This window comes from Hemicordylus capensis, chromosome 4, assembly GCF_027244095.1.
Source record: "Hemicordylus capensis ecotype Gifberg chromosome 4, rHemCap1.1.pri, whole genome shotgun sequence".
In the NCBI taxonomy this organism is placed as follows: Eukaryota; Metazoa; Chordata; class Lepidosauria; order Squamata; family Cordylidae; genus Hemicordylus; species Hemicordylus capensis.
In genome coordinates, this window is record NC_069660.1 from 79,191,220 (window position 1) to 79,209,862 (window position 18,643).

Below are 18,643 nucleotides of genomic sequence, written 5' to 3' on the forward strand. Positions count from 1 at the left end.
AAGAATCCATCGACAGGTGGGTTCTTTCCATTAGCCTACACGGGTACGAAGTGGAGCTGGCCAGCCCCCCAGGAAACAGATTCCTCCTTACCCCTAGATCTGGGAAACCGGAAAAGCACAAGGGGTTGTCCATGGCCATTCAGTATCTGGTGGCTATAGGGGCCATAGAGGACGTCCAACCTCTTCAGAGAGGCAAGGGCATCTATTCTGTGATTTTACGGTGCCAAAAAAGGACAGATCGGCCAGGGCAGTTCTCAACCTACGCCCAGTCAACCGTTTTGTGATAAAAAGGAGGTTCAGGATGGAAACCCTTTGTACCATCTCAGAGGCATTGCAGATGGGGGACTACATGACTTCAATAGATCTCCAGGAGGCCTATTTACACATCCCCATTCATCCACGCAGTCAACATATACTCCACTTCTGCTACATGGGGAGGCATTATCAGTACAGAGCCCTTCCTTTTGGTCTCTCATCAGCCACCCGAGTTTTTATGAAGGTTCTAGTCTGCTAGTGGCCACTTTATGCACTGAGGGGGTCCACCTGTATTGTTACCTTGAGAACTTGCTCAAGAAGGGGCAGTTCAGTCGGCTCTGTCCAGAACAATGTCTGTGTTACGTGCGCATGGGTTTCTGATAAATGTGGGCAAGAGTCACCTGATGCCCACACAGAGCCTTCGTCATTTGGGCATGGTAATGGACACCTCAGTAGGCAAACTGTTTCTGCCACAGGATCGGATGGAGGTCTTAACGTCACTGGCTCGTGTGATTGCTTCGAGACTGTGGGCCAGCCTTCTCAATCTAGCAAGTTTGTTGGGTCTCATGGTGGCGGCTATGGACTTGGTGCCTTGGGCGAGGTTTTAATCTATGCCAGTTACAGTGGGGTTTCCTCCCTTACCGGCACAGGATTGCCCTCAAACGTGACAAGAACATTCCTCTCTAGGTGTCTCTTCGCGAGTCGATTCGTTGGACGGCCCGGGGAACCTAGACAAGGGCAAGCTGTTCATAGAACCCGAGAGAGTGATGGTCACGACGGACACCAGTCTATCGGGCTGGGGGGCTCACTGTTGGAACAGTTCTGCCCAGGGGCTTTGGTCGGTGGAATATATGAACTGATGTTAACAGAGTAAATGAATGTTAGGGTTAATGGGCTATTTTTCATGTGGCACCAATGTTTGAACACGCCTGCAAGTCTATTAGGGGATTCAGATACAGCAGTTACTGGAATACTTTTGTACCCTGGAGTCTATTTTCTCATCTTATCTGAAAATTCTGCATATTTAACGGGCCTTGAGAATATAATAACTTGTAATATAACCCTTGTCTGAGTATGATAAGCCTTCTATAGGGCATTTGTATACCCACATCCCCAACTAAATTAGATAAGATTATTCAGCTTCCTCTTTTACTGAATTCTGCCTCCATTCCTTCACATGGTTGAATTCTTATCTAGGTAGCTGCTGAGCCTATTCGCACAAACATATGGGAATGGTTGCAAAAGTTGGGATAAAGAGCTCCTACCCTGGCCTCCACAAATGAGCAGAACCTCCATTTGGGTCCGCAAGCCCAGCACGTAGACGAACATGGCAGCTGTGGTCTCCCTTTTTTCAAATTGGGAGCTGGGTCCTCCAAGGATTGAAAGAGCTATCCCAGCATGCATTGCACTACCAGGAGACTGGCAGCTCTCATCAGCTGTCCTCTGACTGACCCAAAAGAGGCAGTAAGTGGGACCAGCCCTTCTGAAGGCATTGCAAACAAAAGCTCATAGTGTGCTTTGCAGAGTGACACATTTACAGATGCCAGCCCTGTAGCCACTATTACAATCATGTCTGCTGATTCCTGAGACTACCACCAAAGGCAAATGTACCCAGAAGACCAAAACATTGTGTTAGTAGTGCTCATGCTTTGTCCTACCTGGGTTAGAGGATCTGGGTTACTTAGATTTGAGCAAGCTGGGTAGGAAGGATTCCTGTGGGTTCACATGAACACGACTCACTGGCTATGCTGCCTCCTACCCTCTTTCTACTGGTCTATCAAGATTTTGTTAAGTTTAAAGTATTCTAACTGTACCCTATCAGCGGTTGCAAGAGCTTAATAACTGTCCACTTAGACATATTTAGCTTGCCAGATTGTTTGGGGTGGTCCCTACACTTATTGAATAGAGAATCCTTTGTGTGTGGTGGAGCAGTGATCATGTGTGAGCATACCACTGCATGGACAATAAAATGAGACACATGGGTGGTACCGATGTATGCCTGTCTAGCGGATTACCATCCTTGCCACCACCACCTAATTATTGACAGAGTTAACCCACCCCCTCAATCTACCCCCAGGCTTGGGTGGAATCCCAGGGAAACTCTCCTCCTTTTCTTACTGGAAAAGTAAACAAAAACCTTCCATATGCAAGCTTACACGTGGTATGAAAAGTAATAACTGCCGAGCTTTTGAGGTGTGTGCATGCACCAGAGTGAGACTCTCTTTCGGCCCCCTTTCTTCTGAGTCAAAAATCCATTCAGAGAGTTTCCAGCTTGTTGGAACTTTATATTACATGCACCTCTGTAACTATGTATTTGATCCTTCCCTTATTTTACTTTTGTTTAATGTTTTTTTAAAATTAAAATAAGCATTTACAATTCATTTTGTAGAGAAGGATTTGGAAATTAAAGGAGCTCAGTAATAAACTGCAGTTAAGAGATCCTGGGGCTATTCTCATGATGAGGAAAAATCGGGCTAGGAAAGCTTAGCCCGATTTTTCCCGATCGTGAGAACCACCAGGCTCGGCTACGAGCCCGGTGGTTCTCGAGCGAGTAACCTGCTCAAGTACCCCTCCTCTTAGCCTGGGTTTGCAGAGCGAGTGCTCCGCAAACCTGGGCAATCTGGTCATGAGTAGCCACAGCGTGGCTCTGCGCTGCGACTACCCATGAGTAGACCCCCAGAGGGGAGGTGAAAAGTCACCTCCCGGCTCCGGGGGTCTCTCCAGTATGCCTGCGCACTCATGCAGGGCATACTGGGGCTTCCGGGAGCCACACAGCCCCCGAGCTCCCCAGCCCCTGCCGGTTCCGTCACAGAGCCAGCAATCGTGTGAGTGGCCGATACGGCTGCCCAGGGCTTCTGCAGAGATCGACTGTGGGGAGAGCGGGCTTAGCCCACTCTCTCTGCAGTTTCAGCAAAAGCGGGTCTCACTGATCGTGAGACCCGCCTCCCTAACTGTTTTATGGTTTTCCAATGTAATTATATCTCAGCTCATTTTATGATATTATACCAGATGAATCTAATCATTATTTGGCTGTTATGGAATTCCTTAAGATACACGAGGGCTATTCTCACCACCGCATGTGCATGTCTAGGCAGGTGGTGGAGAAGGCAGGGTTTGACCTACCTTCCCCCAGATGGCCACTCTGAACCCCAGCGTTGTGCAAGCTGCGTACCCACATGACCAGCCCTGCCAGGAGCTGTGTGGATGACTATCCATGCCGCTCCCAGCAGCATGGGAAACAAAGGGCAGGACTTGTCCTGGCCTCCACGAATCCCACAGTGCACTGAGTGCAGTGCACTGGGGGATTCCCCTCAAGGGGACAGGCACTCTAGGCACCTGTCTCTGTATCAGCACAAGCTGCAAGCAGCTTGCACTGACATACGATCCTGGGAGCCAGGTTGCCTGGGCTTCGGTGGTGGGTTTAGTGCTGCAGTCTCACAGGCAGCCAAGCCCGGGCTTGTCTGCTTAAGCTTCTCTAGGCTGCTTGTGAGAACAGCCTCATGAAATATGAGTTGATAGGGACAACTTCTACATGATTTTAATGGTTTCAGGAAGATTTTATTTTGCAGATATTTGTATTTATATTAATCAGCATTTGGGATATACAGCTTGATATGTGTGTTTCTTTGACACCAGCTTCTTCTGTTCTTTGGACTGACTTTTCATTTTCATCAGCTGTATTTTTCCTCCTCCGGGCTTCTGTCTTCAGGCTACTCTGTATGTGCAGACTTGACATCTCTCCTGGTCACTCCAGACTCTATGGCCTCTATCTTTGGCCTTCTTCTGGCACAAATGCCCATACCCTCTTCCCACACATGTGTTCTCTGCATTCTAGTGGAGACATTTGTTCAGTTTGCTTTGTGGTACTATATAAAATCAATTCAAGCAGTATATAGACAAATAATAGCACTGTATTTTCCCTATAGCCAGGCTGGTTCACAACACAATTAGTAATAAGGAATTTTGTACATATGGTTACTTAATGATTGCCAGTCAGTGTGGTGTGTGGTGGTTAGACCAGACCAGACTGGAGGGATCTGGGCTCAAATTCCCACTTGGCCATGAAGCTCACTGGATAACCTTGGGTGATTCACTAAGTCTCAGTCTAACCTACCTCACAAGTCTATTGTGAGGGCAAACTGGGAGAGGGAAACAAATACACTGCCCTGAGCTCCTTGGAGAAAGGGTGGGATAGAAATGCATATATACTTGAATCCAAGATTAGTTTCCCCCCAAGTTCTTAGCTGTTAGAAATCATGCGTTTATCTTAAATTCAGTCACCTTCTATTTGGGTAAATATGATATATTGGTATTTATATAACTGCTGTTCACCAGATGGCAGCACAATGGTATAAGAACATAAGAACAGCCCTGCTGGATCAGGCCTAAGGCCCATCTAGTCCAGCGTCCTGTTTCACACAGTGGCCCACCAGATGCCGCTGGGAGCCTACAGGCAGGAGTTGAGGGCATGCCCTCTCCCCTGCAACTGATATTCAGAGGCATCCTGCCTCTGAGGCTGGAGGTGGCCTGTAGCCCTCCGCCTAGTAGCCTTTGATAGACTTCTTATATTTATACAATATAAAAACACAATGAAACAAAAACAATAATGTAGTAAAGTCAAATAATAAACATCAAGGCTCTCCATACGAGCAGTGTGGAGCGCCTAAGATGGTTCTGTGGGGAGAGCGGGTTTGACGAGCAGGCAGCTTGCCCTGGGTGGCCGGATTGGCCACCCACACGACTACCAGCTCCGTCACAGAGCCAGTTGGGGCGGTGGGGATTAGGGGGGCTTCCTGGCCCTCGGAAGTCCCGTCATGCCCCATGTGAGTGCGCAGGGCATTCTGGGAGCCTACTGACACCAGGAGGCTTGTTGTAGGCATGTACTGCGGTGACACATGATCAGACAAATGGGGTTAATGAAGTGCTCGCTCCACTAACCTCATTTAAGGGCCACAATTAAGTGGGGTTGCCACTGGGAGCCACACAGCTCCCAGCGGTTCACACGTGCAGTGGAAACCGGGCTGGTCTCCCTTTCCACTGTGCGTGAGAATAGCCTCATTATCTAACAACTGGAGAAAAACAAGTCACAGTTGCAGACTCTATAAGATTTGAGGGCCCCAATCACCCCCTTTCTAGACATCAACTCCTGTCCTTACTTGGGGACACCGGCACAATCTTTGGGAAGGTAATGCACATCCTTCGCACCCTAGGCTGTAGCCCTGCTCTCACCTGGGCTGCTGCCGGGCTGGTCAGGGGAGAAGACCAGTCCTATAGAGGCAGGCACATACCACACAGCCCCCCATTGTTGAGTTGCTCCTCTCAACAGGACCCAGAAACAAGAAGGAGGAAAGTCTGTTGAGACTCTGCAGTTTCTGACAGAAGTCTTTCCGAGCGGTACTTGGAGTTGACAGGGATTGAACCAGATGCTCTTCTGTTGTGTTAAGGTGTATGTAGGTTTGGTGTAACCATGAATCAGGGTGAAGGAGGGCCACTTCAGGCAGCAGATTATGGGGCAGTTTCTAGGGCAGCATGACAGCCCCTTCCCCATGTCTGCAGGGGAAGGAAGGCAAAATGGCACCATGCTGCTTTTCCTCTTCCAAGGAAGGAGAGAAAGGCAAGAGATTTAAAGAACTGGATTGTAATTGTAATAGAAAAAAGAGAAGGGAGGGAGTGCTCTACTTCAGGCAGCGAAATGCCTAGGTCTCTCCATCAACAAGAAAGTCTATGTTGAGAGAATACATTGGGACTTTTTGGTGGCTTAGAAGAATGGGCAAGATACAGATGTAACAAACAAATAAAGTTTGAGCAACTGGGAATGTTCTGGAAATATTTCATCTATGAAAAGTGATAAGGCTGGTGCTATTGTTTGAGCAGAGCTGGGCGGTTGCATTAAGGCCTAGACTATTAAAAAGAGTGGGTCGCGATTAGGGGTGTTCACGGACTGCAGTTTGGGCCACGGTCAGAAGTTGGACTGGTCTGTGGTCCGGCAAACCAGTCCGGTTCAAGGAGGTACCCGGGGTGGGGCGGGGGTGGATGGTGAGTGTCACCTTTAGAAGTAACACCGCAGGTCCTTACTTGCATGAACACCCCACCAGGCAGCAGCCTGTGCATGGCGGTGCAGCTCCATAACTCAATCTGGCCTTTCCATATGCCTGGAGGCCAGGTGAGTGATGGAGCTGCTGCAGCACATGAGCTGCTGGGGGAGCTGCCTGGAGTGCCCGTCACGTGGGTAACGGCCTCTGGCTTTACTTTTAAAGGTACAACTCACCACCTCCCCCACCCCACCGCAGTGCTGCCTCGAATCACTGGATTGGTCCGTGGTTCAGTTGGACTGGACCGAACCATTTTTCCAGACCAAAGACAAGTCTGAATTTGTCCTGCGGCCCAAACCGTGGTCCATGCATGACCCTAATGTGTAATGCAACTTGATGTTGCTTCCTTATTTTATTGTATTCTTTATAGTTGTATAGGGTGCTTGCTTTTTCGCAAACTGCTTGGTGACTATAGGGTAATCTCTGTGTTTAGCAAAGTAGGGAAAGACTGCTTCCTCCAGACCTTCCAACATGCTGTGATTGCCTGGTTTGATACATGTTACAAAATAGGGAACTAGGCAGGACTGAGATCTTTCAATGACCAATTGTCAGAGTTCCTTCAGTGGTTGGGAATGGCCTTCTTACTGCTTTCCTTTGGCTACTTCGCAGTCTGTGACTCTCGCTTCCTTTGCCTCTTCTTTGTGCTTTTCTACAACAATTCTAATCCAGGTTCCCATCCTTGAAGTGTGATGCAGCTGAATTTCTGGTCTGCTGAAGCTTCTGGTGTGCACTGAAGCTTCTGTATTTTTGGCAACAGCTGTATAATTTATCCTGCCAAAAAAGTATTTTATTTTATTTTATTTTGGGGGGGAAATCGTCATCTAAGCTCTGTCCTCCAGCAGAAAGTCACCGTTGCTCAATGCATGAAGAGACTGGAGAAGGTTTTGTTTTATCCCAGTGGGCCTTTTAACATTGTGGGAATGAAAGAGACTGAAGGGAGGGGAGAGGCTGATGTATCAAGAATCCTCAGAGGAAAGCAAAGCTGACAGGAAAGCAGTATTTTTTTAATATAGCACTAGAGGGCCAACATTATTAGCAGAAGGACGAATAGTTCCCAGTTGGGTGGAATTAGGATATTTCTAATTCCTGGCCTTTCTCCTTTCTGTTTTCAGTGCTTTCTCTTCCTCTCAAATTCTACTCAGTAGAAAATTGAGGACTGCTCTGCATCCCTTCTGATTCTGTTGTTTCAGGCTGAGCGACTTGTAACGCAGACTGTTCCCCCTATATTATTCTGTCTCCTTTGGGATGACAGTGGGCTTCCTTTCTCTGCACACCACTCATGCTTAATGGGTCATTCACGGAATTTGTGGCAGCCACCCACACACAAGTTTTACTGTCTCTTCACATAGTCCTCAAGCAATAAGTGAAGCTTGTCACTGCAGGGCAGGGCATCCTACTCAACAAAAGCGGCACTGCGAGGCTTAGTTGGAGGTCCACAGAAGCATAGTTGGAGGTCCACAAATTCTGCATTTAAAAAAATCCGGCAAAACAGTGACTCCACTTTCACTAGGCACATCACATCTAATGTATAAAGTGCTTTCCAATCAGTCACTCCAGTCCAGAGAATGTAATAGTCCATGAGGTCATGCACACGACCTCACTAGGGAGGCCGGGTGGGCTGTGGGGAAGGCAGGAGCCGTCCTCCCCTCTGCCGCTCCGCATGCCCACCTGAGTGGCGGTGTAGTGGAGGGTGATGCTGGGAGCGGGAGGACTTCCCCCACCTCATCCCAAGGTGCCCTAGGGCATGAGCATGGCAGCCCCCCCCCGCTCACTGCCATAAATGGCGGTGGACAAGGGGGTGGGGGAGTCATTTAACTTGGCTGTGGTCATCCAGACGACCTCCAGATGAGGTTAAGAGAACTATAGAGTAGCTTTAATCTTGGCTAAAAGCCAGGTTAAAAACTCCGGGCAACACCAGGATTGGGCTCGATCCCAGCACTTGACATGTGCAGCCTAACCCAGGCTGGGCTGCCCTCACTTGGGTTAGGCTGATCATGTGAATACCCTTAATGTGTGAAAACTGGTGTAGCAGGACTTGAAATGACATGTTTCTTCTTTCAAGATATTCTTTACTTCCAGATTTCTGTGAGGGGAAAGAAATGCAGTATCACTGCCAAGAGGAGCAGAATAGGACCAGCTAACTGCAGTATATTATGCAGACAATAACTGGTGCAGACATATATTTCCAGCCCTGTCTTCTCCTTCCATGTGTGGACCTCAGGGAAGTACAGTCATGACTGACAGCTTTTTAAGACATTCTCTGCTCCTTTGACTCTATCACCTTTGAAGATAACAGACCAAATGGAGTATTTACTGCTTCCTTAACCATTGGGTGTCGCTGAACAGATCACTCTTCTAAAGATTCCCCTACATCTTTCCCCCTACATTCACTGCTTGCAATGAATGACAATAGATGAATCATTCAGTAATTATTCTGCAGCTTCATACATACCACTGTAGTTTCAAGTTCTCCCATCAGAATCTGTGATGTCCAGTGCCTTCTACAAGCCTGGCTACACACCTTGTATGCAGAAAAATGAAGATATCTATCTTTCTGGTGATTGAGCCACGATTGTGTTGACTCAGAGCAGCTTTTGTGGGTCAAAATGTTTGGGTATTTTCCTGATCTACATTATGAATAAGGGTTTTCTAGATCTTCTAGACTGAGGCACAATTTCTTAGACTCCTGTAAAAGCTGAAGCAGGTGGGTGATACACCTCTGTGGATGTAGCCTTAGAGTTGACTCATACTGTGAAGCAGCCAATTTAGAATGATGTGCATTTGGATGATGTTCACGGAAGCTTGTGGAGTTCCAGTCCTTTAGTATAACTGACAGCAGCATCTTGAGCAATTAGCTGGTTTTTTTATAGCAGTTGGATCATTTGAACCATTGTCTCCACTGAAGGGTTATCTGTATATGAGAAAAGGAAACATTTGCAGGCAATGTTTCTGTAATGGAAATTGATTCATTAGGACTATCTAATGCTTCCTCTTTCCCCCTTCATTTCAGGAATCTTTTGGATAAGGATACATTCTCCAAGTCTGACCCACGTAAGTAATTTTTTTCATATAACTTTACTGTTTTCATCATATGTTTTGGTTATACGATTTAAGTGTTTAGTTCATTGATATTTGAGCTTCTTGAAGGAACTGGAATCCCCGATGTTCAGAATTCATGGTGCCCAGGAGTCAGACCCTGCAAATATGTGCAGGATTGCAACCTTTGTTCGCAATTCAGCCAAAAATAAGCACTTTAATTCACATTGAGTTCAACTTGTGAGAGTTAAGCAAGTACAGTTTTCTCAGTGAAATCAGTAGAACTGTAAAGTGCTTAAACTTTGGGTGGATTGTGCACTGGGTTAATGAACCCAGATTGAAAATAGTTATGCTAAAGCAAGAAACACATTGATTGTGGCAATAGCTTGAGTATGAAACCACTTAGTGCTTGAACATTAACTTTTATTTGAGCTTTCTCTGTATTAGCAGTCCATTTGAATAGTGGCCTCTCTCCAAGGACCTTCTTGGATTGTGTGTGTGTGTGTGTGTGTGTGTATGTGTGTGTGTGTGTGTGGTGGAGGCTGAAGGGAGGCAAGTAAAAAATAATTCACATGCAAAACGGGTCCTTTCTTTGCAATGAATAGGGAAGTTGGTCTGGCAGGGAGCTCCATGCATGCCTTGAAACTCCCATGCTCAGAACAGACTTTTGGTTTAGGATGAGTATGTGCAAATGTTCCCACTGAGGGTGATGTCAACCGAGCCCTTAACCTGGGCTCCAGGATCATGTGTACACTGATGCTGTGTTTAGCCCCTGTGGACACAGGCGGGTGCCTAGAGTGCCTGTCTCCTGGGGGATCCCCCAATGCATTGCATGTCATCCCGGCCTCTGGAGCTCCATACTGCAGGCACACAGTGCAGATCATCTGGGAGCATGGTTCACACTCCCAGCAACTTTGCAGCCATCATCTGGGAGGAAGGTGAGTTTGGCCAGCCTTCCCTCCCACCTGCCCACTGCCCCGCCTGCACGGTCGTATGAACAATCTTGACATATAACTAAAGAGAAGCAGCAACAAATCATCAGCCGCTTCACAAGATCCCTGTTTTTACCTGGCATCAGAAGACACCTAATGGAGGGTCCAAATGGGTTTTCTTGGGGAGGGCATTCCAACGGGTTGGCATCACTAGAGAAAAGGCCCTACTCCCCATAGCCAACCAATGAACTTGGAGAAATATGGAGCAGAGCAGGCCTTAGATTTTGAGCAAAGTGTATGGACAGGGCTGCCATATGGAAAAGAGGAAAAGATACCTGTGCCTTTAAGAGAGTCGCAGAAGAGGGAATTTCATCAGGTGCAACTTGTGCTGCAGGGGAAAGAAAAGCTGCACCTACTAAAATTGCCTCTTCTGTGCATCTCTTAAAGGTGTAGGAGATCTGTCCTCTTTTCCACATGGCAGCCCTATGCATAAAGAATACTTACAGAAGTAGGTGGTCTTTAAGGAACCCCTGCTCCCACCTGTTTAGGGAACTAATACCTTCGAAGGTAAGAACTAGCAGCTTCGATTGAGCCAGACACCAAATGGGTAACCAGTATAGATTAAACACTAATGTGCATTCTGTTTTCCCCTCTAATTTCCAGTATTATGGCATACATGTAGGTTTGGCAGATCAAAAACTCCCTGATCTACCACGAGTTGTAGTTTAGACATGGGAATTTGAGGCTTTGCTCTTGCCCCCCATAATAACTTCTTAGACATTGACTCAGTCTTTTTAAAATTCCTCTGTGAAATAGTGGTAGTTAGTGGTACACTGCAAATAGTTAGTGGTACACTGCAAATAGTTAGTGGTACACTGCAAATGTAAATCAAGCTCAGGATTACTTAATTTTCAAGGTATTTATTTTACTCCAGAAATTCATAGTTCAAGGCATCCATTCAGGTCAGCTTTATTTTATGTAACACATTTGTCTAGATTAAAGAAGTTTGTCTAGATTAGTTGCTTGGCAATTCTCATATCACTCATGTTTCTAAACCACAAGACTTACCTTTTGGGACTGTGCTGCATCACTGCAGACCAGGTCTTTTTATTTTTTATTTTTCTCTTCCCTTTTCTTTTTAAAAAATAGCTTGCACCAGGAGCCTTTACCTGATGCAAGCTATTAAAAAAACACAATGAATCTGACAGGGGACAGGCACTATGGGGAAAGTAAATGAGGTTAATATTCTTTCCTTTTCCTATATTATTAGTGGGAATAGTAGAAGGCATAGAATAGTAAGAGAAGAGAAGCTTATTGATTGTTATGACAGTTTTAGAATGCTTCTAATAACCTCTGAGTAACAACCAGTTTGGTGTAATGGATAGAGTGTTGGACTAGGAGGGAGGAGATCCAGTTCAAATCCCTGTTCAGCCATGAAACTTACGAGATGCCTCTGGACCAGCCACTTATTTCTCATCCTAACCTACCTCTCAGGGTTGTTGTAAGGATAAACATAACCATGTACCCTTCTCTGGGCTCCTTGAAGTGATATAAATGCAAATATATAAATACATTTTTTTAAACCCACCAGACTAATACAATGGCAAAAGTCTAGTGCAGAGTTTCTTAACCTTGGGCCCCCAGATGTTGTTGGACTACAACTCCCATCATCCTTAGAATGGCCTTTGTGGCTGAGGATGATGGGAGTTGTAGTCCAACAACATCTGGGGGCCCAAGGTTAAGAAACCCTGGCCTAGTGGCCGCATTCTGAACCAACTGCAGTTCCCAAAGGCTTCTTGAGGGCAACCACAAGTACGGTAATCAAGCCTTTAGGTTATTAAGGCAAGGATGGCTGTGAGCAGGTCCGTTTTCCTCATGTGCAAGTGTGAATATCTCCATGCCCCATGCATTTGTTTTGAATAATTGCTTTGGCCCTTCTGTCCTCTGGGGATATGTGGCAAAGAGGGGCTTTGTTTCTTCCGAGATACCGAGGGATCATTGGGGAATGAAGAGGGACAAACAGCAGAACCTGAGAAAATCTTAGTGAAGCACCATGTTCTCTCTGCCAGTTTTCCAGTGCTTTGGCAGCCGCTCTTCATTAGAAGCTCATTAATCTTCTTTACATCTCTGCTATGCTTTAGTAACAGGGAGCATTTGAAAGGGAGCCAAATACACTAATGAAGGAATCTTTATTGGTTCACTTAAAGAGCAGTCCTTAAGATCTTGTTTTGATTTCTGCTGGCTTTTTGTTAAATTGTGAAAGACTAGCTTGACTCTGACTTTGCCATCATAGGATCTCAAAGCTGCTTTCAGCTAGGCCTACATAAAGCAGTCAGGAAAAGGAAGGGGTGGGAAAGAGGCATTTCACTATTTCAGGTGGGCTTTGGGCAGCTGCTTTAGAAGGCAGCTTGCCCTTGTCCATAAAATGCGCAAGAGAGGTAATTTTGAGCTTTCTGCTTCTCATCCTGGCTGCTTCACTGCTAACTGTAGGTACTGGGAAGGAAAAAAAAGGCTGCCTATAGTGGGGAAGTGATGCTGCCTAGACTGGAATTGAATGGTTGTGAGTACTTGTTCTTAAAAGACTCATGCAACTATATGGATGAGCGTAAGCCCCATTTACTTTGGAGTAGGGAGGCATAAGAATGGGTGTGCACCCTGTATTTCCCACCTCCATATTAGGGCATTAGGTTCCGGTGGTGCTGATGTTTGTATAGGGAAGGGCTGAACAACTTTGGCCCTCCAGCTGTTGTTGGACTACAACTCTCATCATCCCTGACTATTGACTGCTGTGACTGGGAATGATGGGAGTTGCAGTCCAACAACAGCTGAAGGGTTGAAGCTGTGCAGCCTTGGTATAGGGCTACCCATAGCATAAAGGCAGGCAACTGGAAGGTCAGGACCTCCGTGTAGCCTCTGGAGGCTTCCTGCTTGGTTCCTGCACATCCCCTAGTCACCTTTATTAGGCACCATAGTACTTTCTCCCATCTAAGCCAAGATAGGGCAAAGGGCTCTTTACTGTCACATTTTGAACAGCAAAAGAGGCTTCTTCACATTTCACCCTAGGCCAACAGAATTGATACGATGAGATGCAGAAGGGAAGAACTGAGAGAGATTGTGCTGCTGTTCCAATGGGGATAGAGAGAATTTAAATGTTGTTGTTTTAAATTATTATTATCTTGTGTCTTGAAGTGAATGGCTAAATTCTTGCAGAATTCTGGCTAAATTCCTTTGCCTGCATCTTCACTGTTGTGAGTGCAAGTCAGTGAGCTGAGTCAGGGTTTCTGGAAATTCAGCCCCTGTTCAATTCAAAATATGGCTCTTGTTGAACATTAGTTGCCACCCAAGGTCTCCAGTTCATGCAGTAAGTAGGCAAGGGTTGTATTATCCAGCATGCTCTGTTGCTTTTTAAGTATCTGCCTCTTCTAGTGGCTTCAATTCCAGTTTTCCACCACCTACTATAATACATATGAAGCACTGAGAACGACTGAAAGCACTGTAAACATGCTGTTTAGTATTATAGTCCAAACAACAAAAGCAGGGTGGTTGTGGGGTGGCCTTAGCCACTCTGGTTTTGTCGTTTGGGCTGCAATACTGAATAGCATGTTTATAGTGCTTTCAGATGTTCTGGGTGCTTCCTATGTATTATCTTGTTGTTCTTACAACAATACTGGAAGCATCATCTCCATATTGCAGATGGGACATTGAGACTGAGAAAGGACCACCTAGTGAGTTCAGGGCTGAAACAAGATTCAAACAGGAGATTTTCTGCCTTCTTTTACCCACTGGGGATAAAATACCTTGCATCGTGTTGCAAAGTGTGGGGATGTGTCTCCGTGCTATTGCTGTATATATATATATAGTGGTTGATAATGACAATGTAGTGAAAAAGAGCAAAAGCAACCCCATGAAACTGACTGTCAGGAACAACAAAAGGAAGTACTTTTTCACACAGTACATAATTAACCTATGGAATTCTCTGCCACTGGATGTGGTGATGGCCTCTAGCTTGGATGGCTTTAAAAGGGGCTTAGACAAATTCATGGAGGACAGATCTATCAATGGCTACTAGTCTGATGGCTGTGGACTAGCTCCAGCCTCAGAGGCAAGATGCCTCTGGATACCAGTTGCAGGGGAGCAACAGCAGAAGAGCGGGCATGCCCTCACCTCTTGCCTGTGGGATTCTTGGAGGCATCTGGTAAGCCACTGTGTGAAACAGGATGCTAGACTGGATAGGCTTTGGCCCTGATCCAGCAGGACTGCTCTTATGTTCTTAGAGGAGAAATCATAGATTTCCAATTCCAGATTCCTATCTCGAAGTACTTCTCTCATCTCAGATAGTCGGGGGCAGGCTTCAATGAGCTTTCTTGGTTTCTGTTCCTACAGAGGATCCCCATGTCTAGGTAATAAGGGCATGACTGTGCAGTGTGACATCATTGCTAAACTTCCTTCACTGTGCCACTGGCTGAAGTGACCTGTAATTTTTCTCTTTGCAGTGTGTGTGCTGTATACTCAGGGCATAGAGACCAAACAGTGGAGGGAGGTATGTAACTTGCTTTTATTTTCAATTTTGATGGGGAAATGTTGGCTTCAGAAGAATAGTGGAGCTTGGGCTGATCAAATCTTCTGGATTTCATTCATACACAAAATTGAGTAATGTTTGCAAATGATTTCCCTGATTTGTACCACAGTTTCCACATGTTTATCAGAAGGGTTATGACTAATCTTCTGAAAAGCAAGCTAAGTGGAATAACTAGTTAGTTAAAATTTGTTTTCATGTCGTGTCCATATGCTCTGACAAGAGCGGCAGCTCATGGCACTGCTGGAAGTGGGAATGGGTTACAGCATGATCCTATTCCCAACTTGCACACTCTGGGTGGGATAGGATTGCTTCTACATCCCCTTGCACTGGTAGAGCATAACATTGCACCAGTGGGAGAAGAAATTATGTGGCCTAGCTCTACCCTTGTGTCAGCAGGAGGTTACAGCTATGAGTGCACAAGAGGAGGCTTTGATGATGGGAACCTTTGCACAAAAAGAGCACTCTGCACAAACAACCACGCAATGGACAACACCACCAAAAATTAAGAACCCATGAATAACATCTATCTCATCAGAACCCTTACAGGTTCCCTGCCTCCACTCTCCAAACAGCAAAATTCAGCAGGAATTTCAACACCATTGGTGCGACTGGGCAGCAAGGATAAAACACAGGTAAGCAAGAAAGGGGATCTCACCAAGGAGGGAGGAATCCATGTCTCAGAACAGGATCCTGCACTTCTTCCATCCACCCTCCCAAGAAAAGAGATGGATGTACATATCACTCATCTATGTCCACTATGTATTGGCTTAACAACTCTTCCTTACTCAAACAGATAAGACCTGAGATCCCTAGACAGAGGATGTCAAGGAAGTATACAGTGTGCAGAAATGGGATGCCTCTTGGCCCCAGTGCAGGTAAGCTCTACCATACACCAGTGAAAATCAACACCAAGTATGCCACTCTGGCACTGCTAGGCAAGCATTCATGACCTATTCCTCCTTACACGATCAGATCTGTGGCACGATATATATTTATTCATTAAATATTTCTTGTATACCACCTCCTCCAAAGACTCTAGGTGGTGAACAATAACAATAAAGGTAAAGTGTGCCGTCAAGTCGATGTCAACTCCTGGCGACCACAGAGCCCTATGGTTTTTCTTTGGTAGAATACAGGAGGGAGTTACCATTGCCATCTCCCATGCAGTGTGAGATGATGCCTTTCAGCATCTTTCCTATATCGCAGCCGCCCGATATAGGTGAAACATACCAGCGGGGATTCAAACCGGCAACCCCTGGCTTGCTATTCAAGTCATTTCCCCGCAGCACCATTAGGTGGCTTAACAATAGCAATTAAAAATAAATAAATAAATAAAGGGCAAAAGCCTGGCAAAAAAGGTAGGTCTTGAGAAGGGCCTTAAAAGCCACTAAGGGAGCTGAATAAATCTGAGGGGGAAGCATGTTCCAAAGAAGAGGGGTGGCCACAGAGAAGGCCCTCCTATGGTCCCAGGCAGCAGCACACACTACACTAAGGGCCCAGGACACTATATGGTAACTGGAGACAGTATTTTAGTTCAGCACCTTGGACTGGAATACCCTACAGGTGAATCTCAGCGGGGAGAATACCAGTAGTAGACTGGGACTGAGGCTTGGACATGAAGACTAGAAAAGCATCCAGGTTCTGCCTTCTCTCAAACATCCCCCATCAGCTACTAGAACGGTCAGCTGATGCTGTTGCCCGTTATTCATTCCTATCCTATGATTGTCTTCTCTCTCCATAGGAACACAAAGACGTCCCCCACCCCTATTGCCATGCAGACCACAAGTGCGGCCCACAGCAGCAGCAGTGATCAGTGAGAAGCAAACTCTTTTTCTATGGAGTTGCCACCTTTCTCCTCGCAGGGATCCTGTGCTTTTCCAGCCTGCATGACAGGAAACTGTCTGAACAGGGGCAGCAGAATCCAGCAGGGAGAAGCAATGCTGAGAAAGCTGCACCTATTACATCCCTGACTGTCATGCAGCTTTGTTGGGTGCAGGGATCCTGCAAAAAGCAGTAGCAACAACAACAACACTAAACAGGGGTGGCCAACCTGAAGCTTTCTAGCTATTCTTGAACTACAATTCCCATACTCACCAGCCTAAGTAAACTGTGGCTTTGGATTGGCCACTCTTGCACTAAAAGGTTGGTAAGCCCATTCTTCTGGGTTGCTTTCAGAACTCATTCTACCAGTGATATTGTTCAATAAAAACAGCAACTTTTTCTACTGTGTCTCTGTTCTTGTAACTCACATCAGTATCTTCACAGTGGGGGGCTCACAGTGGGAGGGGCAGAGAGTTCACCCACCGTACTAGCCTCAGAATCTTCATCTTACCTGCTACTTTGACAGTCAAGCTCTAGCAAAGGGGAGAGGAGGGAGCCCAGCAAAAGGGAAGGGGTGGCTGAATGCACACAAGGAAGTGCGTAGGAGTCTCCTTTTTGAATGTAATGTTTGACGTGCTGTGTGCATTCATTCATATGATGCCTGGGGTCAGCCAGGGATGGGCAGAGAGGAAAGAAAGTTAGAATTCTAGAGTTTGAGGCAACCCTGCAGGTTTTCTGTGCTCATCCCCTCTCAAATGTGCAGCTGTGCCTGCAGAAGGTGTGTGTGTGCGCGCACGCATACGCGCATGTGCATGCATCATGCCTTAAAATACAATGCTAGCAAAAACTAATTAATCCCAATTTAAGATATCCATATCTCCGTCAGTTATCTTTTATTATCACTACTTCTATTGCAGAAAAGACTGCAATGAATCACAAATGATTCAGCTTAATTTCAATTTGATGTTTTAGAGCTGATATAGCCTAGTGGCTAAGGGACTGAGCAACTAATCAGGACTGCCCCAATTCATGTTTCGCCTCTGGGATAAACTCACTAGGTGGCCTTATGCAATCCACTCCCTCTCAGCCCCAGTTGCAATATGGGCTTCTGAGGCACCCTGTGCTTTCTTGGTCCCCTAGTCTCAGTGCATGGGGAAGGTGTGTGTTTGTTTTTAGCACCCTTACCCTTCTCCTAGAATGGATCTTCCTTGTCCTGGGCCCTCACCAGAAGTCTGTTTCTTCAGCCTCACCTAGTCCAGCCACCTCATCTTTGGCATCACCTTCCCCAAATAGCCCCATATATTCCACCACTGCTGCCATGAACAGGTCTGTCAATGGCTACTAGTCTTGAGGGCTATATACTACCTCCAGGCTCAGAGGCAAGATGCCTCTGGAAACCAGTTGCAGGGGAGCAACAGCAGGAGAGCAGGCATACCTTCATCTCCTGCTTGTGCCCAGAGGCATATGGTGGGCCACTCTGTGAAACAGGATGCTGGCCTACATAGGCCTTGGGCCTGATTCAGCAAAGCTGTGCTTATGTTCTTTGTTGCCCTCCTCTTACCCTGTTCCAGTTTATCAATGTCCTTCTTAAAGTGTGGAGCCCAGAACTGGACACAGTATTCCAAGTGAAGTCTGAATACGCAGAATAGTTTCAGCACTATGTTTCTATTAACGCTGCTCAAGATTGCTTTGTTTTTTGTTTAAGCAGCTGCATCACTTGCTGTGGTCCTCTAAGACACTGAGATCCTTCTAGTGTGTGCTTTTGTTTGTGACAATCTGTAATGTACCATGTGCTTTGATGGTGCTATATAAATAGCAATATGTAGTTGGTTTTGTACATATGAATATATGAAAGTGTATATGTGTTTGCATTTTAAGCATAGGACTGTGCATCCATATGAGCCATGTGTGTGGAACTAGGGGAGTGA

General features: G+C 46.1%; 1 protein-coding gene and 1 long non-coding RNA gene across 9 annotated transcripts in view; one reads left to right on the top strand and one right to left on the bottom strand.

The window, feature by feature from the left end:
- CPNE5 (copine 5) overlaps positions 1 to 18,643 on the top strand; it is a 213,656-nt gene that overhangs the window by 42,751 nt on the left and 152,262 nt on the right. For 4 of the 8 annotated variants that reach the window (XM_053246515.1, XM_053246512.1, XM_053246513.1 and 1 more), the window contains exons 2-3: positions 9,358 to 9,398; positions 14,809 to 14,855. In XM_053246515.1, the coding sequence (XP_053102490.1) occupies positions 9,358 to 9,398; positions 14,809 to 14,855 (88 nt within the window). Of the gene's footprint in view, positions 1 to 9,357; positions 9,399 to 12,725; positions 12,754 to 12,832; positions 12,876 to 13,660; positions 13,677 to 14,617; positions 14,716 to 14,808; positions 14,856 to 18,643 lie in introns of those variants that run through there. The other 4 variants (XM_053246508.1, XM_053246510.1, XM_053246509.1 and 1 more) reach the window with 4 other exon arrangements.
- LOC128323420 (uncharacterized) lies at positions 3,792 to 8,937 on the bottom strand. The gene is made up of 2 exons (XR_008306258.1): positions 8,800 to 8,937; positions 3,792 to 4,086 (listed from the first exon to the last, which is right to left on the bottom strand). It is a non-coding gene; the product is annotated as an uncharacterized LOC128323420 (long non-coding RNA).